The 22,500-nt window shown below is 44.3% G+C and overlaps 3 protein-coding genes across 10 annotated transcripts in view; 2 read left to right on the top strand and 1 right to left on the bottom strand.

The window, feature by feature from the left end:
• The window catches only part of mia3 (MIA SH3 domain ER export factor 3), a 19,007-nt gene extending 9,182 nt beyond the window's left edge, over window positions 1-9,825 (top strand). For 2 of the 7 annotated variants that reach the window (XM_076037771.1, XM_076037777.1), the window contains exons 10-28: window positions 2-79; window positions 235-345; window positions 476-547; window positions 637-741; window positions 960-1,082; window positions 1,174-1,258; window positions 1,472-1,524; window positions 1,634-1,724; window positions 1,842-1,980; window positions 2,067-2,229; window positions 2,333-2,368; window positions 2,488-2,555; window positions 2,674-2,759; window positions 4,194-4,307; window positions 4,830-4,892; window positions 5,828-5,874; window positions 6,001-6,069; window positions 6,940-7,315; window positions 9,030-9,825. In XM_076037771.1, the coding sequence (XP_075893886.1) occupies window positions 2-79; window positions 235-345; window positions 476-547; window positions 637-741; window positions 960-1,082; window positions 1,174-1,258; window positions 1,472-1,524; window positions 1,634-1,724; window positions 1,842-1,980; window positions 2,067-2,229; window positions 2,333-2,368; window positions 2,488-2,555; window positions 2,674-2,759; window positions 4,194-4,307; window positions 4,830-4,892; window positions 5,828-5,874; window positions 6,001-6,069; window positions 6,940-7,315; window positions 9,030-9,226 (2,076 nt within the window). In that variant the 3' untranslated portion in view covers window positions 9,227-9,825. Of the gene's footprint in view, window position 1; window positions 80-234; window positions 346-475; window positions 548-636; window positions 742-959; window positions 1,083-1,173; window positions 1,259-1,471; window positions 1,525-1,633; window positions 1,725-1,841; window positions 1,981-2,066; window positions 2,230-2,332; window positions 2,369-2,487; window positions 2,556-2,673; window positions 2,760-4,193; window positions 4,308-4,829; window positions 4,893-5,827; window positions 5,875-5,997; window positions 6,070-6,939; window positions 7,316-9,029 lie in introns of all 7 variants that reach the window. The other 5 variants (XM_076037772.1, XM_076037776.1, XM_076037774.1 and 2 more) reach the window with 4 other exon arrangements.
• Window positions 9,712-20,627, bottom strand: aida (axin interactor, dorsalization associated). Of its 2 annotated transcripts, XM_076037792.1 has the most exons (11): window positions 20,345-20,627; window positions 19,340-19,412; window positions 19,111-19,164; window positions 18,405-18,459; window positions 18,249-18,312; window positions 17,777-17,904; window positions 17,640-17,648; window positions 15,741-15,863; window positions 15,418-15,540; window positions 12,382-12,499; window positions 9,712-12,294 (listed from the first exon to the last, which is right to left on the bottom strand). In XM_076037792.1, the coding sequence occupies exons 1-11, from the start codon at window positions 20,449-20,451 to the stop codon at window positions 12,195-12,197; spliced, it is 954 nt and encodes a 317-aa protein (XP_075893907.1). In that variant the 5' UTR covers window positions 20,452-20,627; the 3' UTR covers window positions 9,712-12,194. The 2 variants fall into 2 exon arrangements, with proteins under 2 accessions (XP_075893907.1, XP_075893908.1); XM_076037793.1 differs by lacking the exon at window positions 17,640-17,648 and having other exon boundaries at window positions 20,345-20,626.
• Window positions 20,628-20,665: 38 nt separating this feature from the next.
• The window catches only part of rnf8 (ring finger protein 8, E3 ubiquitin protein ligase), a 6,483-nt gene continuing 4,648 nt past the window's right edge, over window positions 20,666-22,500 (top strand). Inside the window, 3 exon segments of the mRNA XM_076037785.1 lie at window positions 20,666-21,110; window positions 21,350-21,478; window positions 21,941-22,377. Of these exon segments, the coding sequence (XP_075893900.1) occupies window positions 20,988-21,110; window positions 21,350-21,478; window positions 21,941-22,377 (689 nt within the window). The 5' untranslated portion in view covers window positions 20,666-20,987.

Below are 22,500 nucleotides of genomic sequence, written 5' to 3' on the forward strand. Positions count from 1 at the left end.
GACGGCACAATTAAAAGAAAATCAGAAGCTGTCTAAAGAAGAAGTTAGCTTTACGTTGAAAAGGATACAAGACCTTGAGGTATGTAAAAACAAAAAGGATCCCGTGGTGCGATAAGCATGTGCATGGTAAATGTTTTTGCTTTAATGTTGTCTCCTATTTGAACATCATGGGAAAAGGAAATACAATTTTTTTTTTTTAATTGTTACACTTTTTTTTTCACTGCCATTGTGAAGAGCAAAGTTTCAGCTGCACAAGTTGTGAACAACAACATGGCGGAGGAGAAGAGCAACTACATCAAACTACTCGAGGAAGAACGAGAAGCCTCGCTGCAAAATAAAGCCCGGGTGACTGCTTCATACTTTTTGTTTCTTTTGTCTTAATTCCCCTCTGGGAGAAATAAAATACCTCAGAAATCCCAACAGTTATCAACATCGTCTCAGAATTTTGACACACTGCAATTGTTCCTCATTACAGATCGAAAAACTAGAGAAATCTAGCGAGAACTTGAAGCTGAGCCGAAAGAAGATTCAGGAAGCTCACGCCAAGGTATGAATCAGTACAAAAAAAAAACTTTCTGCAGCGTTCAATCAAATTGTCACATCAGCTTCTCTGAAAAAGCATCCCATTTTTCACAGAGTATCATCCTCCTGGACGAGGCCAAGATTCGGGAAGATGCCCGAAATGTTCAACACAAATCTCTTGAGAAAGGTCATGCTGTACTGAAGGAGGAAAACAAAACGGTCAGGCAATTAGTCGTTAGAATATTTTGTTGGTCATGGAGAACTTAAAGTACCGATTTGCATTAGTGACAATGAAACTGCACACACACTCGCATTTTATAGTGTTGCAAATGCAAAGGCTGACATTGTGACCGCAATTCAATTGAATTCTGTGCAGTCCTTTTTGAATTTCTGCATATATTTAAAAAAACATGCTCAAAGCTGACTTTCCCTTCTAGCTTAAAGCAACAATTAAAGGCTGGGAAGACAAACACAAGGAGCTCAACGAGCAGATTAAAGTCTATCAGAAGTCCCTGAAGGAGCTGGAGGACTCTGTGGTGCTCAAAGATCACAACGTGGAGGTGTGGTGGTTGGACAGGGGGGGTCGGCCATATTGGTATTATATTTGCATTTGCAAGTGTAATTTGGATTTATTTTGTCAACGTTTTGCAGGTGCTTTCTGAGCTTCTGGCAGACCTGGACGCTTGCGACTCGCAGAAGGACGCCAAGCTTGTCGCCAATGGGGAGGTGCCGCTTGGTCAGTCCAGCTCTGTTACTCATTAGTGAGAGCAAGTAAACGACTTAACAACAGCACATTGCAGTCAGGGGGGGGGGCGCGTAACACAACCTGGGTTCCTCAAAGCTGGTGGATTGGTGTCTTTCAAAACTTGAAGCAACAGAGCAAATAAATAAGAAGACTTCCTGGTCATCTGCTATTCCTCATCTTAATGACTGCCTCTGTCCCTTTCAGACAAGAAGACGCACATCAAGGACAGGATCAAGCAAATGATGGATGTTTCCCGGGTGAGATACACATCCACGTAACTGCAGCTCGCAAGTCACCGCCTGAATGGCAAATATCAACATTTTGCAGCAGACGGTAACCCTCCCTCGGAAAATGTTCCTCAACCAGGTTCAAACCACTCTGTCCGTCGTGGAGGAGGAACGGGACCGCTTCATGGCCAAGCTGCTTAGCGAAGAGAAGAGCAGAAAGTCAATGGAAGGTGATCTGGCTGATTAGAAGACTGGGAGGAGAACCTGGGCGAGGGCTGGGGGCTAAGAATTAAAGAAAAAGAAAAAACTTCAATTTGCTTAACGTGTCCGTCCCCCCCCCGCAACAGAACAACACCAGGAGCTGGAGCACGGCATCGCCACCCTCAAGGGCGAGAAGAGCCACGTTGAGAACCAGCTGAAGATCCTGCAGCAGAAGAACGAAATCATGGTGGAGATGTACCAACAGAAGGAGAACGCTCTGCAGCAGTGAGTTGGCCGTGAATATCGCCCCGTCTTCTTTTCGCTCTGCCGCTGCTACACACCAAAAGGACATCTGCCACTCTGCTCCGCAGGAGGCTGACCAAGGAGGAGCTGGAGCGGCGCAGCAAGGAGAGCATGCTGACGGAGGTGGGGGGCAAAGCGCTGGAGGCCGAGGAGCAGGTCAAAGTCCTGAGGCAGCGCATCAACGAAATGGAGGAGCAGATGAAGAAGACCGAGGACGTCTACAAAGAGCAGGTGGGGCCCGACGCGGAGCCGGGAAAGGTGGAGCGGGAATAAATGGGACGGAGGTTTAAAATCGTCTTGGTTTTTTTTGTTGCTTTGTCTTGGGTTTTATTAGATAAAAGAACAAGAGAACAAAACTCATTCGAACTGGGTATGTTGCACCGCACAGTCCGTCACACCGCTTTGAAAGGATACTCGCGATGTGGACCAATGTTGGGGGTAATAACCCTTTGCTCGCCTTCCCCCTCCCCCCTCCACGATTGCCTCCAGGTCAACGCGCGCAACGCCGAGCGTGCCCTCAACCAAGAGAAGCTGGAGTCGTCCAAGCTGCGTCAGAGGTAAAAAAAAAAATAATGATAATAAAAAAAAAAAAAAACGTGTCCAAAACCTGGAACTAGAACTTTCCCACCCGCTTCCTTCCTCTTTTCATCACTTTACGCTTCCGTCTGTCGGCAGCCTGGCTGTTCTGACGACACAGCTGAACGAGCGGCGCGCTCCCCTCTTCAGACCCAACACCGGACCGTCCGCTGGTGCCCGCCAAGGTGAGAAGGCCCCGTCCCAACCCTCCCAATCCCACCAGCTCTCAGCCTGGAAAACTCTTCCAGGCCTCTGTGGGAAATGACGTTTTGTTTTTGAATTTTTTTTTTTTTTTTTTTTATTTTTTTTTTCCCCCCGTGTCGTGTAGAGCAGTGGTTCTCAACTGGTGGAGTCTCAAAGTTTATTTCACCGCACTCGTATTTATTCCACAAAAATAAAAACGCAAGCCCACTTTCTGTCCTGTCGAGTACAGGAATTATTGAAATTGTTGAATTGAATTGTGTGTTCTACAAAGTAAATGCCGAACATTTTCTCTACAAATATCCATGTTTGAAAGTCCCCCAAAGCTGCGACCCGATCAAAACAGCCCTGTGAGCCACTTTTGGGTTGCGACACAACAGTTGAGAATTGCTCGTGTAGAGCATTTTTTTTCAATCTTTTTTTTTTTTTTTTTGAGCCATGGCACATTTTTTTTACATAGAAAAAAATCCCACGGCGCACCACCAAACAAACATCTTATAAAATGACACCTTTTAGCTCAAAAATGACATTGTAGCTTCTTAATTTATTCCTCCTCTCACACTGTTTTAAACCTGGGCCTGTTAAGCTGCACACAAAGCTCAGATCCTGGTAGGAATTGAGGGAGGAAAATAAGCTCACATTGTCCCTCGACAATGCAATGTTTATGGAATTAATATTTTATTTAGACCAATGAAGCGAAATTGGATCATTTTTCATGGCAAAACTGACGTCACCTCACGGTTACACTAATGCAGTGTTTTTCAACCACTAGTGTGCCGTGTACCGTGAAAAATGATCCAGTTTCACTTAATTGGTCTAAAAGAATAACATTGCATTGTTGAGTGACTTTAAAAGGAATCTGAGCCTGTTTTTCTCCCTCAGACCCTCCCAGGAAACTACCAGGAAACTACCAGCTTTGTGTGCATCCATCATCACCTTCAGATAATTTGTATATATATTTTGTTCCCGTTTATCTTGTTATTGATTCTTCCCTTTGCACTGTACATGCTGCTATAATGTATGCAAATTCCCCCTATGTGGGATAAATAGGCAATAAGGCATTATTGTTCTTATCTAAACAGGCCCAGCTTTCACACTGAGTGTAAACAAATTAAGAAACAATATTGTCATATTTTATCAGGCTAAAAAGTGTTTTTTGTTTTTTTAAATAACAATAATTGGTCAGTGGTGCCATGGGATTTTTAAAAAAAAAAATTAAAAATGTGCCGTGGCTCAAAAAAGGTTGACAAACACTGCTCTAGTGTGCCGCGGCACAGTGGTTTTAAAACACCGGTGGAGCATACCCCTGCCCCCCCACCCCACCCCACCCCACACACACACACCCGTCTCCCCCCAGACTGCTCATCCCCAGCTAGCTTGTTCCCTTGGAGTAAAACGCGTGATCTGATCAACAACAGGTGACTCGTATGGGCCGTCCCCTGTGAGCGGCGGCGCTCCGTCCCCCCCGCTCATGATAGAGGGTCCCAGGCGACCTCCGTCTGCCCCAGTGGGCCGAAGGATTGACCCGTACGGTGAGTTCCAGTGGCGGTTGAAACGGTACCACCGGCCTCCCTCTGTGATCATCGACGCATCTTTGAAGAAATTTCCTCCTTTCCTTCCATCTCTTTATTTTCCCCCCTCTTCTATGAGCAGCACAAGCTGTTCCTTCAGTTGCTCTTTTTTTCGCCTGAGTTCTTCTTTCGCTTCCCACTTGTGTGTCGTGTCCCGCATCTTCTTCCCAGCGCCTCTCTTCCCACCTTCCTTCTTTCCGCCTCTCCTCCGCTTCCACTCCTGTGTCACAAGGGAAGGGTCTCCATTAATCCTGGAGGCTCATCTTGAAGCTCCTGTGAATGTTTGCTCGGGGGACTTGAGGGGAATTCAATCAAGTTTCAATCTTCCTCTCACTGGCTCCTTCCTTCAAAGTCACCTAGAGTGTTTTCTTTCTCACAAAGTTGTCCCGTGCTCTGCGGACGAGTGCAACCTCTCTGCACTTGAGAGGTTTCATTTCTCATTATGTTGTTTTCTTTTGTTTGTTTGTTTTCTTCCCCTTCAAGGTCCTCGACCTCCATCGGACCCACACGGACGTTACGCTGAAAATAAACACATGTCTGGGCTGGGTAGGTCTTTTACACCCTTTATATGTTGTTTGTACTTGACCGTTTTTATTATTTTCATTTTAGTTTTTGCATGCTCCTATATTTTATGTACATTACTCAAGTTGACTGGAGCCCTGCTACTGAAAGAATTTCCCTCGGGATAAATAAAGTATTTCTGATTCTGATTACCAGAGGTGGTAGCTAAGTAACAAAGTGCAGATACTTTGTTACTTTACTGTAGATTTTCAGGTATCTGGTGTTTTACTTTTTCTGACAACTTTTTACCTTTACTCCCTACATTGGTCCCGTCCATTGGAAAAACATTCTTAAGATACACATGCTGAATAAGAGTCAGTCACCTGTTTATAATTGTTCCTTGAATTCAGAGCTGTTTGAACTATGCTGTTATGTAGTTCTGTGTAAGAGTGGATCATATTATAGGGGGAGATTATTTTAGAGTTGCTCAGCTTTGGGGCCACTGTACGTTTTCAGTACATAGAAAAATAAAAACGTGTAGAAAGTAACATTGGTTGTTGTTGTTCGAAGTGGAAACATCCATTAATGGCCGACTGTTTACAGTTTGCTTGTGCTGCAGTTGAAAAAGAAAAATGAAAGTAGTTTCACAACTGCAGTATTGAGAGCAGCAAAGCTGTCACGGTGCTCATGCAAGACCTCTGATCAGTTCAGTCCCATTTATGATGAACTTTGTCATGTTTGCACAATTATGAACCAATGTATTGTCAGTAAGTTGTAAGTTAAAAAAAAAAAAAATGTTTTACATGAAGAGATTTCCGAACCTTTACTTCCTTGCTTTTATATGAGTACAGGGATTGAATCAGCACCTTTTTTTTTACACAGGTATCTGTACTTTTACTTAAGTACAGAATGTGAATACTTTTGCCTCCTTCGCCCTTCAACTCTGTTGCTTATTTATTTTATCTTTTATTTCTTTATAGACATGATGGGCCCCCGCAGCTCCTCTCCTGCCAACATGGACGTATCTGTAAGTCTTTTCTTAAACCCCCCTCCATCCTACACCCCCCACCCCCCACCCTTCTTCTTCCACCTGTAGACCCTACAACCTCCACCTACAGCGTGTCTGTTGTGTCTGTCCTTGCCCTGAAAGCAGACACAAGTGATAGAGCCGCAGGTTAAAGCAGATGCGCAGCCCAGCGTCTCGCCTGACGGTCCCGAGCCCGTGAGTACCGAGGCGGTCCGAGCTCGGGGTGTGAAGGTCGTTTGGGAGCGAGAGCGAGATGGGAGCGACAGCGGGCAGCATCTTGCTTCACTGGGGACTGATTGCAACTTTTGTGCGTGTGTGCGTGCGTGCGCGCCGGGGTTCACCTGGTTTGGCATCACAAATCGCGGCAGACTTTCACAAATGGAAAATGTTTGAAAATTTTGATTTTGTTTTGTTTTTCCTGCCCATGTGATTGTGCCCTGGGAAAAGCAGCACTTCCAGCTGAGGCGTGTGTGTGTGTGTGTGTGTGTGTGTGTGTGTGTGTGTGTGTGTGTGTGTGTGTGTGTGTGTGTGTGTGTGTGTGTGCGTGTGTGTGTGTGTGCTTCTTCACAGCATGAACCTTGCAGTTATAATTAGGGATGCACCGATACCACCTTTTCTAGAGAACGAGAGGAGGATGAGTACTTGCATTTCAGTGCTCACCCATACAGATACCATTACATATTATAGAATCACTTTGGGTGATGTTGAGTTATTTGAACAAAATTCCTCATCATGAATTTCTAAAACACGGATGACTGTCTCAAGTTTCACTGCAGTACAAACACAAATGTAACAGAATTGTCATACACATCGATATACAAATGGTATCGGTGTCGTGGTATCAGCACGTACTTTGTATGAGTACGAGTAGAGCACTCGACCCCTATGTCGAGACTGATACTAATATATGTACGGGGAACTGTACTGATACGTGATACCTGTTTTGGGTAACCGTACCGATACCCAGTTCTGGTATCGATGCATCTCTAGTTTTCATTTATTTTGGTGATGTTGGGACGACGCAGCACACAACTCTTCCTCATCAACTTTTTTTTCCCCCTCTAGGGCCCCGGATCCTTCCTGGCGTCCCCAATCAGGGACTCGCCAGGTCCCGGGGTCCACGGACCTCCGCCTGGCCCCGGGCCACACGAACAGCTCCTGCCCCACGGACCCCCACCTCCCGGCCGTTTCCCCCCTCCGGGACATTATAGACCCCCGCGCCCGGGTCCCTACCAACTCCCGCCCGGACCGCCCCCTCCTCCCCTGCATGGGCCTCCACTTCCAGCCAACGGACACCCCGGCATGCCCATGCCCGGACCCCCCAACGGGCACCCGTTCCCCCCCAGACCTGGCCCGGGACTCGTCGACCCTCGGGGTCCGCTGCCGCCGCACTTCCGTCCCCCACCGCCTCACCACTTTGGGCCAGTGCCTCTGCCACCCGGTACGTTTTGCAGATCTTTTAAGTCATAAAATATCGCTTGAGGCCGCAATAAAGGTGTCCGGAAGCCTGCTGCAATGTTTCTCTGTCTGTCTGTCTGTCTGTCTGTCTGTCTGGTGAAGAGCTCAGAGACGGAACACTGGAAAGTGAGCGGACAAACTGTTATTGGTCCCAGTCTTTCCTCCTCATTTCCCTTTTTGGGGTTTTAGAGGCCGCGAGTGGCTCCCTGGTTTTATTGCATTGAAGGAAACTGCCGAGTTCTGACAGTTAAAGAAAGATGCTTCCTGTAATAGGTTGGTAAAACAGATGCACACTCGCTCCAGTCCCGAGTTCAGTGTCACAGTAACTTCAGAAGGTAGACTGGTCACTGTTTATTGCCGTCTGTAGAGCGTGCTGCACTCCACCATACACAACACACCTATGGTGTAACCACAGCAAAGCCAATATCAATAGGATTAAATTGGCATATGATGATGCTCTGAGAGTCTTGTTTAAGTACCCAGTGTGAACGCAAGATGTTTGTGTGAACCATAACGTTCCCACTTTCCACGCACTACTCACAATTTTACGTGTAAATGTAGGGTTAGCTAGGGTTCGGGTTAGCTAGGGTTAGGGGTCGGGTTAGCTGATGAAGTCTAGAAATTGAATTGTGATTTATTTAACTGACTTCACCAAAAGTGAGACAATATGTTCCTCTAGCCTTTTAAAATATTTGAGCCATCATTTGTATGTACTTTAATCCAGCGGGCCCCGGGCGCGGGTCATTTGCTACCGGGAAATAATAATTAACTTCTGTGATTTTAATTCCGTTTTATTTGGTATCCAAGTCTGAAGAATTTTATTTTTGATTTGAAAAATTACCAGATTCTCTCCGTTACGTCCATCTGTGGCCCAACTCTTGGCGCATGTCAAGGCGCTTGTCTCGCTCACGTTATAGTTTACGGCTAGATTAAAACCCACGAGCCAGCAAGCTAGCGAGCAACATGAGTGATGACAAACGTCTTTGGAGAGAGGAAAGGGCCCAGTGAGGAGACGGAAGAGCCCACGACCTCCAAGAAAAAGGTAGCAAGGTTTAACAGACACTCGCAGGAGTCCCAGCACTAACTTTATGTCCACAGAAGATTCCTACGCATCAAGCCCACTCTGCTTAACATGCGGCGACCGCCTCTCTAATGAGGCAATGACGCCTTCCGAACGGCTTCGCCCCTCAGAGACCAAGCACCCTGCATTGAAATCGTTACTCATGTTATGTTGTTGTCGCCATGTTTTCATGCCGGTCCGTGAAAATATTGTCTTGCATTAGGGCTGGACGATATAGAAAAAAAGGAAATCGATAAAAAAAAATCATATTGATCGATATCGATAATTATTTAAAAAAAAAATTAAAACATATTTTAATTGCAGCGCTGGATGTTTTATACTATTACTTTATGACCGACTTTTAATAAAGAACACACGAGCACTGAATTCAAATTCAAACTTTTATTCAACCACCTTTTTTTAAACACAACTGAATTTTTTTTGTTTGTTTGTTTTGTTTTTTTTATACACTTTTATGAATGTACTTATGGGCAGCATGTTAATCTGTTACCGTCATGAAAATCATAAATCAATCAATTTCACACACTGCACCTTTAGCCTGCCAGCCACCTCATGCATTCAAACCATACCACACGGTGTCACCCACTCACTCACCTTCCCCTCCCATCTGTTTCAGGTGTGCGTGGGCCCATGGGGCCGCGCCCCCCCGTCCCGCCCGACATGCGCCCCCCCGGCCCGCCGCTGAGCATGCCCCCTGGCGCGCCCCACTACCCCGGGCATGCACTACCCTTCCAGCAGCCGGCAGGACAGCACGGCCTCCCTCGGCGGGACGCCTCTCAGGACTCGGAGAGGCCGGCAATGGCAGAGCCTTAAGAATCGCTGAACGTTCCGGCACAGGACTCGAAACTCACCTGGAAACATCACGTTAACAACCCAGTTTTTTTGTTGTCGTTTTGTTTTGTTTTTTGTTTTTTTTAAAGAAAAGGAAATATATAGGTCCTGGATATTTTCACATTTCAGTTATGAAATAAAAGTGTTTACTTAAAATATCATGGTCCTCAAATCAAAGCATTAATGACAATTATTTTTGCTTAATGATGGGGTTTTGGATGGTGACCACTTTTATTATATGATATCTTATCGTGCAATAATATTTCATTATAAGCCAGAGAGGGTTTCCTTTCCTTTTTTTGTTAATCTTTTTAAAAGACGATATAGCATAGCGATGATTTTTTTAAGGGGCAAATTTTTAATGTTGTTTCCTGTGGAAATTATTGAAAAAAATAAAAATAAAAAAGAAGTGGCAAAGAGGGAAGTTAAATGTCTACCATTTCAGGAATACCATCATTTCCCCCCCCCCCAAAGCTGTTGCTTTAGAAGAGACTGTAAAGCCAACGTGTGTGTGATGGCCAGATGTATAACTTATTTTACTATGTTGCTAGAACTTTTAATAATAAAGAATGTAAAATGTGTAGGCGTTATGTTATCGACTGAGGCCTCCTGCTCATCGAAGGAAACGACTCCAGCTCCGTTTCAAGTGACCTCAGGAGACTTGTGACCATTGACGGGAAACGCTTCTTTTAGGCTCAGATGTTACTCATCGGTGTTGTTGATTCATGACAAGATGTCATTTTTCAAGAAATCGGCTCTGGTCTGATTCTGTTCAAAGTGGGGGACATTATCTCGCTTTGATGTTTTGATACGCTTGCACAAAACCGAGATGTTGATTCCCGCTGTGAGTGGATTGGCCCAGACCATTTTAATGCACAAGTTGTTTCTGCGCGCCTCAAGACAATAAATTGGCACTTTATAGTGAAAGATCATTACATTTCAAAGTGGGAACATTAAAAGAAATCCAAGAAGCCTTTAAAAAAAAAAAAAAAAAAAATTGAGACAGACAACAGTTTTGTGCCATAAATGAATGTGCAGTGGTGCAGTAGTAAGCCAGTAACAGCATGTCATTTGTGCCGATATATTGCCGACTGCACCGGGAGATCTTCTGAATGAAACCTTTCACCACGCTGCTCTGTTTGTAGTTTATTAGAAAAGCAATTATTTGATACAATTTCTACTTGATTAGTGTTCAAAAGCAAGAAACAAAACAGAACAAAAAAAAAAAAAAAAAAACACGCTCCACCAGTTTCTCAGGTGTGACATCATCGCGGCGCATCATGAACGCCCCTCTGTCTTTCTGTTCGTCAGTTAGTGCATCTTAACGGGTCACTTACGGATCCTGAATATCGCGAGGTTACAAAAAAAAATAAAATCTGAACAGGAACACGACGATGTAGACGTCTCGGTGGCGGCGGGGCGAGGACAGAAAAGCAGAACTACTGCGTTTCATTCATCATTAAAAGGAGAGAAGGAAAAAAAAGCCCTTTGAAACAGACGTTATAAATTAAAGTAGTGCAGATTGCAGGGTAACATTTACTTTATAAGAACGGCAATTTTGTGTAATTCCTGCCAGCAAAGGTTTATTGTTTGAAAAAAACAAAAAACAAAAATAAAAAAAATCCGTGCCAGCACTGGTCAAAATATGCTCAATAATACTATACTAAAAACACTTTCTGGCATAAAATGCCCCCCAAGCCCCCGACCGAGCATCCCGACGCTCACAATTCTTAGTTGGACGCACAGGAAGCAGCGTGCAAACCGTTCGTATCGACACACATTTACAGATCCCTCCGGAGAAGCTGGAGTGTGCTGGAGTTCAATCCATGCTGAGACTGTGGTGGGATTAGCTCCTGATAATAGCGACCAGAGTATTTAATGCCACACTGAAATAAACGCGTTTGCTTCAGAAAGAGCCACTGTTGAATTAAAAGTTGTAAAAAAAATAATAAAAAAAAATAAAAAAGGTTTGACAAAGCCAACAACAGGATGGATAACATAAACATCGCACTGGAATAAACAGCCAACCTCAAAGAGACCATAAGTAATTGTTTCCATTACATTACTTCCATATGATTATTAGTATTACACATGTATCTTATTACATCTTATCACATATCTTTTTCTTTTTTTCTTTTTTTTTTGCATGGTTATCAATATTATATAAATCTAACTTTTGAGTTTTAAAAATGTTAAATTGTGAAAATCTGACATGGGTGTCTGTGAAGCTGCAAGCCAGCCAGCACGCTGAGTTTCTGCTGCTTTTCGTTTGAGTTGCAGTCGCTTATAGCAAAAAACAGCCGACGTGTACATAAATAGCTAACCGGGCAGCCCTCCATTTTCTTTTTGTTTGCAGCAATTTTCAAGTGAATATTAAAAAGAAAGGAAAACAAAGTTGTTGTAAATGTAAATAATAAACATTTGCTTTCATTGGCCTTTTTAAAATCATTTTCACAACAAAACTTTTTCTACAGCGGCCTGTAATACAGCTGGTAGTCGTAACGTGTGTGGGCTAGGTACCCTGCCCTGGACTCTTGATGGTACTATGGAACTCATTAGAACTGAGTGAGTTTAGATGAGTGGCGCTACAATTGGTTCCTTCTTGGAAAAACGGCTTCAAGAAGTCCGAACGGTTGCTGCGGTGGAATCGGAACTCGGGAAGCGTCAAACTCATGCTGTGTCCTTGCACACGACAATCAGGACGACGCAGCGCGCAAACTATGTTGAGGGTGGAGCTGTTAAGATTCCTTTTTTTAAAAAAAAAAATGTAAAAAAAAATGTTTTAATTAAAACTACTGTGGCAGTCTGAGCTCAGTCGTCTTAAATGCCGTCTGAAATTAATAGTGAAAACTGCAATCATCAAGAATATCATCATTATTATTATTATTGCAGGATGAGGCACGACACCACACTTTGCTGAATGAGGATGCTCCGGGTTCGAGGCCTTGGCTCAGCTGTCCCTGTGCATCGTCTGGTGCAGGTGGAGATAGAGCTGCTTCTTGGTCAGCAGCTGCAGCTTCTTCCGCTTGAAGTCCGTCGGCTTCCTGTACCTGCGGCGCGAGGGAGGGAGCGACGGTTAGCGCCTCTGCATGCAATGTTCGCAGGACTGGGGTGGCTGGGCGGGTTGGGTCACTCACAGCTCGATGACGATGGGGCCGGGTTTGATCTCGTCCATTTCCATGAAGGCGAAACATTTTGTGCTCGTGAACCTCTTCTTGGGCTTGTAGTGCTTGAATTCGAAGAAGATGGCTGCCCCTGTGGAGGGTGGAGGGTGGAGGGTGGAGGGTGGGCGGGCGAAGACACGACAGCGCATACTTCATTAGGTACGTCACTGGTCGGAGGTCAGAGCGCACACACTGCTTGGAGACCATAAAAAAAAAAGTAGCCAGTGTCTGCGGAATATCGCCTCTGACCGCACAACAACTTCAGCCTTGAAGCTGTGGGATGTGTACCTAATAAAGTGGCCCGTGCGTATAGGTTTGTGGTAGTTTTACATTCTAGTTAAACAATTCATAAATAATCGTAAAGATCATAATAAAATTATTCTTACTAGTCTGTTCTTCTCACATTATATAATATGCGCTTGGTTGCGCTGCTTCCATCGTTGTATATTACGGTAGAGTTTTTATCCAGTCATATTTCAGCTAGCTTGTGTTGTCAGGCACCATGAAATCTGCCTTAGGCCAGCAGAATCGACATTCCAGGCTCCCGTTCGCTGTCGGTGAACGGACCACAGCCAGTTGCAACAGCCAATCAGAGCTCGTGACAGCAATGCCGAGGCCAACTCGCTGGCTTTACGCCGAACTTCACACGTACGCGTCCTGTGATTGGATGAGCACTGAGAACCTCCAAGACTGAACTCAACCCGGAGATCCGTTTGCCACCGTGACGAACCCCGCGATGTTAGAAGGAGAATATAGAGTTTAATTAAAAATAAAGATTTAATTGCAGATTCATCTGCAATTTATAATGTAAATAACGTGGCAGCAGCTGTGCCAACATGTTTCATTTGTATGTTTTTTTGTTTTTTTTTTATCATTTTGTTGGTCTCTCGTACAAATCAGAGACAATGCGCAGTTTATTGGACCACAGTCTGCACAAGAGTGTAAGCTCACTGTAGTTTTGGTGGACTTATTAAAACCTTGTTGAAATCACCTTTCATTTGAGCATTTTGACAGTATGAGTGGCCTTAGTTACGTAGTTCCTTCGTCTTAACAATGATTTAAACGCTTTGGGAACGTAACTTTTGCTCAAATTGGTCATGATGGTGATGTGATGTGTTAGTGTGATTCTCTATGGATTCTCGAGTCGTAGTGTCTTATTGAAGGAAATGTGAGGTGTACTACACCGGGTTCCAAATGATGATGCAAATTGTGTTTAAGTGTCATAAAGGTACTTTTTTTTTTTGTTTTCCAGTGAAACTCGTGGATGTTATCGTGTCTCAGCAAAAACTACTTAAGGACGTTCCGCATTTTTAAACAGACCGAAAAAAGGTCTCTTTAGTGCCGAAAGCGTGAAATAGTTGAATGCCTTGGACAAGGTACGAAAAGCTTCGATATTCCACGAAAACTTAAGCGTGATCATCGTACCATTAAGAGATTTGTAGCCGATTCAGAGCACACACGGATTCGTGCAGATAAAGGCACAGTGAGGAAGGCTTCTGCCAGACAAATGCATCAGATTAAGAGGGCGGCTGCTAAAATGCCATTGCAATACAGCCAACGGGTATTTGAAGCTGCTGGTGCCTCTGGAGTCCCGCAAACATCAAGGTGTAGGATCCTCCAGAGGCTTGCAGTGATGCATTAACCTTCCATTCAGCCACCATGAACAATGCTCACAAGCAGAAACGGCTCCAATAGGCCCAGAAATACACGAAGACCAATTTTCAAACAGTCTCGTTCACTGATGAGTGCCGTGCAACCCTGGACGCTCCAGATGGATGGAGCGGTGGATGGTTGGTGAATGGCCACCATGTCCCAACAAGGTTGCGTCGTCAGCAAGGAGGCGGCGGAGTCGTGTTTTGGGCCAGAATCATGAGGAGAGAGCTGGTCGGCCCCTTTAGGGTCCCTGAAGGTGTGAAAATGACCTCTGTAGAGGATGTGGACTTTCTGACTGACCACTTTCTTCCGTGGTACAAAAAGAAGACCCATGCTTTCCGTAACAAAATCATCTTCCTGCATGACAGTGCACCATCTCATGCTGCAAGGAATACCCCTGCATCACTGGCTGCCATGGGCATCAAAGAAGACAAACTCATGGTGTGGCCCCCATCCTCCCCTGACCTCAATCCTACTGAGAAGCTTTGGAGCATCCGCAAGCAAAAAAATAATAATAATAAAAAAGATCTGTGACGGCGGGAGGCAGTTCACATCCAAACAGCAGCTCCGGGAGGCTATTCTGACATCCTGCAAAAGAAATTCAAGCAGAAACTCTGCACAAACTCACCAGTTCAATGGATGCAAGAATTGTGAAGCTCCATCAAAGAAGGGCTCCTATGTTAAATTGTAACTTGAGCTGTTGAGATGTTTTGATTGAAATTAGCTTTTGATTTTCAGTAAATATGATTTGCTATTGCTCCTAATTTAACAAATGACCATTTTCAGTTCTTTACAACAATAACATGGTTTGAAACTCTGTTGAGCATAATAATTTGGAACAGTGCATTTTAAGTTTTATTTTGTTTTTTTTAAATACTGTTGTCATTGGGAGGTTTGTTCACGAGCTTTTGAATTGTACTATAACGGTTGATGACGTGAAAATTATGATGACTGTCATTTCGATTGACTATTTAGCAAAATCAGAGAAAAATGTCATTTGCATAATAATTTGGAACGCAGTATAATTTAAGCCGGACCAAATATGGTGTGAAATTCACAGCCCGCTATCGCTTGCCTGTCGAAGCGTTTGATCCTCGTCAGTCAGTCAGTCAGTCAAGTGGCCAGCGCATGTAGGTTTGTAGTTATTATACACTCTACATAAACAATGAATAATTAACAATAGATTGTAACAGAACTTAATAAATCGCTACATATCAAACGGGGATTCCAGCATCACAGTGTCTTTAACGTCCCCTGTGGTTATGAGGAACCGTATTCAAACGCGGACATTAGCTAGCGACACATCTTTTCAGAGGTTTCGCTGACCTTTGACATACAAGATATTTGTACTTGTACCTTTCGGTAGTTTCTCCACGTGCCTCTGGATCTCCACTTCCACGCTGAAGTGGATGTAGGTGTCCTCCTTGCGAGTGGCCACCGGGGTGTCCTGCGCCGGATTCACATCCAAGCCGTTCACATCTGGAGGAGGACAAACCGGTAATAGAATCGAACAGAATGGAGCGCCTTTGTTAATCCCACATTGGACAAATTTGCATAATTATAGCAACAAAAAGTAGCGCAAAGAGAAGGAAAAATGATAAAAAACAAGACGAGACTTGAGACCTTTTTTCACGCCTAGGCACCAAAAGAGACGCGTGTTTGTGAAAACCTCCGTTTACCTTTCACACTGATGGTCATGTAGGGGTCAATACACTGGCCGGCGTCCTTCAGCCCGATTTTCTGAATCTTAATGGTGAGCAGCGACATCCCAGGCTCTGAGGGTAACCGCGGCAACAAGGTACCTGGAAACAGGGACAAAGAGCACCTGGTCGTTGATCGTCACCGAGGCGACGGGCAGCGTCGTCATGCCTTTGCATCTTACATTCGCCACCAGCTGTCACTGGTTTTAGACACCGGGGCTGGGCAAACTATGGCCCGGGGGCCATATGCGGCCCATTGAGCTTTTAAATTCAGCCGTCCAAACTTGAAGAAATTATATTAATAGTGAGTAAGTCATAAAATGACTGTATTTCATCCATTTTTCAGTGTTTGAAGAGTCAATTCAGTGAAGAGCTAAACACCATGGGGTCTTTGAAGCGTTGGTTTGGTTGTAACTTTGCTTTTGTTCATTTTCAACTGACATTAAGACACATATTTTCTACATATCCCATGTAACATTTTTCCCTCCTATGAGGTGGGTCACCAAAACACTCCATCCATCTGCTCCTGGTACAGCTCCTCTGTCAAATTTCAGGATTTGTTGTGGCCCACCAGTCAAAAGGTTTGCCCAGCCCTGTTTTCCACACATTTGTGTCTTTTCTCGTTAATCTTGACTCTTTTCCGCAAATCCTGTTACTGTTTGTTTGTTTGTTTGTTTGTTTGTTAAGAGGTTAGGTTAAGAAAAGCTTCAGCATCCAAACCAGGACAAGCGCAAGTGAAAGAAGTAGATTTTCACTTTTTTCTGAATAAAAGTGTGCTTTCCATTTACTACTCACCAGAATAACTTCCTGGTTTAAAAAAGAGAGAGCTATTGCATCGAAAACTAGGCATCGTATAGCTGGCTCGGGACCAAGAACGCTCTAGACCTGAGCTTGGCACCTGATTGCACTCAATAACATTCATAGTAAGCTCCCGAAATATAACCAGTGTCTTTATTGTTTCCTTCCAGATTCCAGTGGAGCCATCTTGCATGATTAATTATCCAAAAACACTCTGGAAAGTTGTGTGTTAAGCTCTGTGTTTACAACACCTCGCTGTTGGTGTTAAGGAGCATCAGCAGATCGACATGTTTGATCTTTGTGAAACCCCGAAAGACTTTTGTCTTTTTTTTGGGGGGGGGGGGGGGGGGGGGCAGTTACATGCCAGAGAGACGTGTTATTGTTAGGAGTCATTTGTAAAAAAGAACTGCATGATTAGGGATCTCTGAACAAGTGTTTTTCAACCACTGCGCGGTGAGATAATGCCAGGTGTGCCGTGAAAAATGATCAAATTTCACTTCATTGGTTGGAAATAAATACTAACATTCCATTGTTGAGAGATCTTAAAAAAAGAATGTGAGGCTATTTTTCCTCCCTCAATTCTTCCCCCAGGATATCAGCTTTGTGTGCATCAATCATCATCTTCAGATATGTAAATCATTTGGATATATACTTTATTTCCTTACATCTTTTTAATCCTTACCTTTGCACAGTACATGCTGTTGTAACTATGCAAATTTCGGGGGAAATTGGGATAAATAAAGGCATTCTTATTCTCATCTAAACAGGCCCAGGCTTCACACTGAGCGAGTGTAAATAAATGGAGAGACTATATTGTCATTATGAGGCTAAAAAGTGTAATTTTATAATATTTTTGGTTGGTGGTGTGCCATTTTCGGTGTAAAAAAAACGTGCCGTGGCTTAAAAAAGGTTGAAAGGCACTGATTTGAACGTCAAGGTCGAAGGTATTTTGCATGCAATTATCCTACAATAACTTAGTAAAACTTTTCCAAAATACGTAAAGATTCAATTCATTCTTGAGGCCACAGTAAATCCTGCAGCAGACGCACAGCTACATGAGCATTTCGCGATAAGCCGTACCTTGCGAAGCTGGGGAATAAGGAGGTGTGGGAATGAGGGAGGAAGCCATGCACGGCACCGACAGAGAGAACAGAAAGACACACAGTCAAACATGCCACGAGTCAGACGGATTCTGAACATTTGAGCATGGACGGTACCGGGGGTGCGCGGCGGGAAGGCTTCGGCTAAACCCGCCCCTCCTCCTCCTCCTCCTCCTCCTCCTGCTGCCGCGTCCTCCTCCTCCTCCAGCTCAAGGTTCTCCTCCTCACCCGGAGCCAGGATTCTCCTGGCAGAGAGAAAACTATCACTTCACTGTCACCAGTCAAGGAAGTAGGAAAATTAGTTGTGACAGTCTGAAGTTATGGCAGTGAGAAGGGAGGATAAGTGTAGCAGCACCAATATCGTTAGTTTGTAATCTGTAAAAAAAAAAAAAAGACACTTTTGCAAGTTGCGATGACTTAAACCAAAGTGTATGTTTTAAATAAATGGATTGCAAGCAACGATGACAGAGATTAGAGGAATTTTCATTCATTGAGAATAAGCAGAAAATCTTCTTCTTCTTCGATTGTTTCAAACGGTAATTCTCATTTATCAGGCAAACTAAAGACCAATAAATGAGAAGAAATGTACCTTAGGGGAACTGGCTGGACATCGAAGGGGAAGTCTTTGTTGTAGCTCAGGATATTCTGAATGACTGTTGACAGAAGGGTGTGTCTGAGTTGTCAAGCAGTCAGCTAATTCTGCTGCATATTAATGCCTTCAATCAAGTTTCACTCAGCTACTTACTGTTTTCCAGTTTCTTCAGGTCTTCTAACTTGAACTCTTCCTTTGACTGCGTGCACTAAAGCGAAGCAGGGGAAACATGGTCAATATTCTCATTAACACAGCATCACATGTCACCGCCAATAAACTAGTATTAACTGCTCATTTATATGAGCGATTTCTTCACAACTAAAAGGGCACTGGTAGGTTGTGCAATATTGAGGTGCACAATCCATCTGAATGAATAAAAATAAATAAGATACAACCAGAATAAAGCCAGAACAAAATAATAGATTTTCAATGACATTCGAGGAAAAGAAGAGGACATCTGCGCCAGCGTAGACAGGTCTGTGGGTTAGCATTTAAACCAGAATACAGGGAAGCGAGAGGGATTTTCTGGGAATTCCAACAAGGATACAAACTCAAGGAAGTGCGGAAAAAAAAGCTAAAGGCAGCCTTGTTTTCGTCTTGATTACTTTTTCCTCTCTAATTTTTTAATTTTCAAAAGACAAAAAAAAAAAAAAACTCAACTTGGTTTGGATGTTTGGTTAGATGATGAATCCAAAAAAAAAAAAAAACATCATCATATTTTATGGTTGTTTTTTTTTTTGTTATTCATTCATCAACAACAAAAACTAAGATAGTAGTTTGCCTTTGGTGCAAACACGGAACAAATATACCAATATGCAATTTCATGATGCACACCTCTACCGAATGACACGGTGTATACCTGCAAACTGGCACTTCTCATTTCCAGACATGTTGCTATCTTCCCCAAGGTTTTCTAAAAGTAGAAAAAGAAGAAAACACACACACACACACACACACACACACACACACACACACACACACACACACACACACACACACACACACACACACACACGGACAACAACAAGTTGTTATACTTTAAACGAGATACTGGATTTACCGTTGCACCGGCGGGAAGTAATGATTACCTTTTGCTCCTCGGTGAAGTCTGATGAAGTGCTGCTGGATGACTGCACCTCCTTCTGCAGCTGCCTGGCCAGGCTAAACAACAACAACACAAGGCGGGAGAGTTAATGATCTGCGGTGCAACTTCTCATGCGTTTCAAGCCTCTCTCTGTGTGTGTGTGTGTGTGTGTGTGTGTGTGTGTGTGTGTGTGTGTGTGTGTGTGTGTGTGTGTACGCGCCTCTGCGCCCCCTGGCAGTCAGGACGAGGCTGCTACATCAAGCTAAGGCTCCATAACGCAACATTGACTAAATTCCCATACGCATACATCACATCTGTACGAATATGGTCGTTTATTAGTATTTATTTTTAAATGTGAAACCAGGAAACAATCCTCTGTGGACGGATGGGGGGGGAAACACCCACCCTTAACAATGCGAGGGTGTGGCTGAGTGTTTCTCAACCCCCGCGGGAACAGTGGTGGATTTCTTCACTCGCATGACACAATGTGAAACGCAAAGCGGATCTCAGCCCCGCACATCGAAGTGATCGACGGCGGCGGGATGCTGCTACACGCACACGGCGGTGGCACCGCCGCTTCCCTCCCCACTTCCCCTCTGCACATCAACAACTGCCACATCACGTCATGGATGGGTAGGGTTTGTTTACTGCCGGGAGACACTTGACTGACATCCCAGAGGCTGGAACTTCCCCGGGAGCACCCACCGTGTGTCCACTGACTACACCCTGCACACACATCCCCACACACCCCACACCCGCTCGCAAAATGATATGTATTTCAGGAACCAGTGAGAGATGGAGAGATGGAGAGAGAGAGAGAGAGAGAGAGAGAGAGAGAGAGAGAGAGAGAGAGAGAGAGAGAAGCGCGCCGCCCGAGAATCTACAACAACTACTGTACCGGGCTTACAATTACACACACACACACACACACACACACACACACACACACACACACACACACACACACACACACACACACACACACACACACATGTTGAATGCAACTTACATTTGGTACTCATCGATAGCCTCCACTAATTGTCCCCACGAGTCAAAGTCTGTGGCTTTCTTAAAACTGCCGTGCCATTTCTGTATGGTCTTGTGGACATCTGTCATTTTGGCAGGGCGGCTAGTAGGACAGCATAGCCGGGGACACGGTTCACCTACGGGTAGCGGCGTCGTCAAACCCGGCTATCCGCTATTCCGGAGCCGCTCAGTGACACCCCTGTCAAGAGTGACTGCGAGTCCCTGCGCGGTGAGATATGCGCATGTGCGGATAAACCGGCCATCTTTGGTAGCCGAGCCTACGGCAACCCCACCAGGTCAAACTACTACTACCATACGTCGTGTTCTATCATTTTAAAGGGGTAGCAGCATGGATGCATTTTGAAAAGCACGGTTGAGTCTAACTTGTATTACTGTTCTCAGCAGTTGTTCTCGCACATCACCAGTTTAACGGCTTCGTTAAGTTGCGAAATAAGTTTGATTCCCGTAACTTCTAGTTACGTTTCCCAAGTTTAAAAAAACAAAAACAAAGCTAACCGTTTCCGGTTTCCTCATCGTTCATTTGTGCCCACTAGCCATGGCTCGACCTAGGAGCAACACAGAAGTAGTAGCTCTGTTCTAATGAGGCGCCAAAAGAATGAGATAATATGGAAAGTGAGTCGCTCGATTCCTGTGTGACGGTGAAGGACGACTGTTTCGACTCGGAGGTCTCATGTTTAATGAGAGTCGGAAGAGATTCGGACTGGCTCCGCTTGTTCGAAAACATAGAGGTGCAGTTTGCTAATGTCTGCTAACTAGCTACACTTGATCATAACACTGCATAGCCCTTTAAGTTGCTGGATGTATGGTAGATTTTAAGCCATCTATGTTAGGCTCTAATGTCTGCGTTTATATTAGGTACCACAGTTTCTGCTCGAATAGAAAACACTTTTAAAGGCTTATAGAAAAAAAACAAAAAACAATTAACGTTTACATGTTTGTTTGTTTGTTTGTTTTTTTGAATGTCCAGAACACTGTGGGACGTGGTGTCGATGTGACTTACCAACTGCTGTCTCCAAGTTGTCCTTTGATGATCTCCAGATTGCACTGCACTTTCAGACAAAGTGAAGATGGACAGTGGGCTGTTACAGACAAGAAGGTAACCATGTTTCTAATGGAGCCTTGTTGATTATCTGTATTGCCTTTACATACTTCACTGTACAGCGAAATTCTCGTTGTCTATAATTGTTTGCTGAATCACTGCTTATAATACATACTATATCAATCATGTGCCTTGATATTTGGTATCACGGTGTGCCCCTATGCACATTCCACAAAGTTCTAAAGAGAATGTTAAAGGTGAATCCCGTTTTGTTTCCAAAGTCTCAGGTTTCAGATTAGCTTAAACTGAATTGGAAAACTTAAAATAAATAAATAAAAATAAACACTCGGTCTTTCAGTTGAAAGTTGTTCAAGTCGAGGAATCCTTTCTTCATAAGTGAAAATGAAGTGGATCCTAATTGAGTTGCATCGCCATTTTTGGATTATGTTACATTTTCATGCTGTCAAATAACTGTTTGTTTGGGTCTGTCAGTCATTATCAGTTTCTATTCGTTTTCAGAGTCTCAATGGTGTTTGGGTGAATGGAAGTCGCATTCCTGCTGAGGCGGCCCATCAGCTGAGGCACGGAGACTCCATACAACTCGGGGTTCCTCTTTGCGGAGCTGAAGTAGAGTATGATTACGTCCTCGTCAAACGGCCCCTCAAAGACATTATAGGATGCCTGGCCAAGGAAAGGAGAGAGGTGGCCAAAACGGCCCATCTTTCCAAGAAACCCAAAAGGAAGTTGGAAGAAGTTGAGCCCTCCACCTCAAAGCCAAAGCTTTATCGTTGCTCCTCCGCAGACAAGTGCCTCGCAACCCCCTGCCCTCTGCCCCCAGTGAACGAGCCGCAAAGGCCCAGTCACGTCCAGCCAGTGGAGACCAGAACCAGTGGTCGGGTCACTGAAGTGGACCAGCCCTCGGAGAGCTCTCCGTCTGACCTGGAGCTCTTGCAGACGTAAGTTTAGTTTATGGAAAGATGGACACACACCCTTGAACATGAAATGACGGTTGGGCAGCTCGAGACGCGTTCTCCTCTCCAATTTCCTGTTTAGCAGGATCCTGCATTTTCTCTTGAAGC

The sequence above is a fragment of the Nelusetta ayraudi genome, unplaced genomic scaffold (assembly GCF_046127955.1).
Source record: "Nelusetta ayraudi isolate G7.1 ecotype Tasmania unplaced genomic scaffold, CSIRO-AGI_Nayr_v1 ptg000052l, whole genome shotgun sequence".
Classification (NCBI taxonomy): Eukaryota; Metazoa; Chordata; class Actinopteri; order Tetraodontiformes; family Monacanthidae; genus Nelusetta; species Nelusetta ayraudi.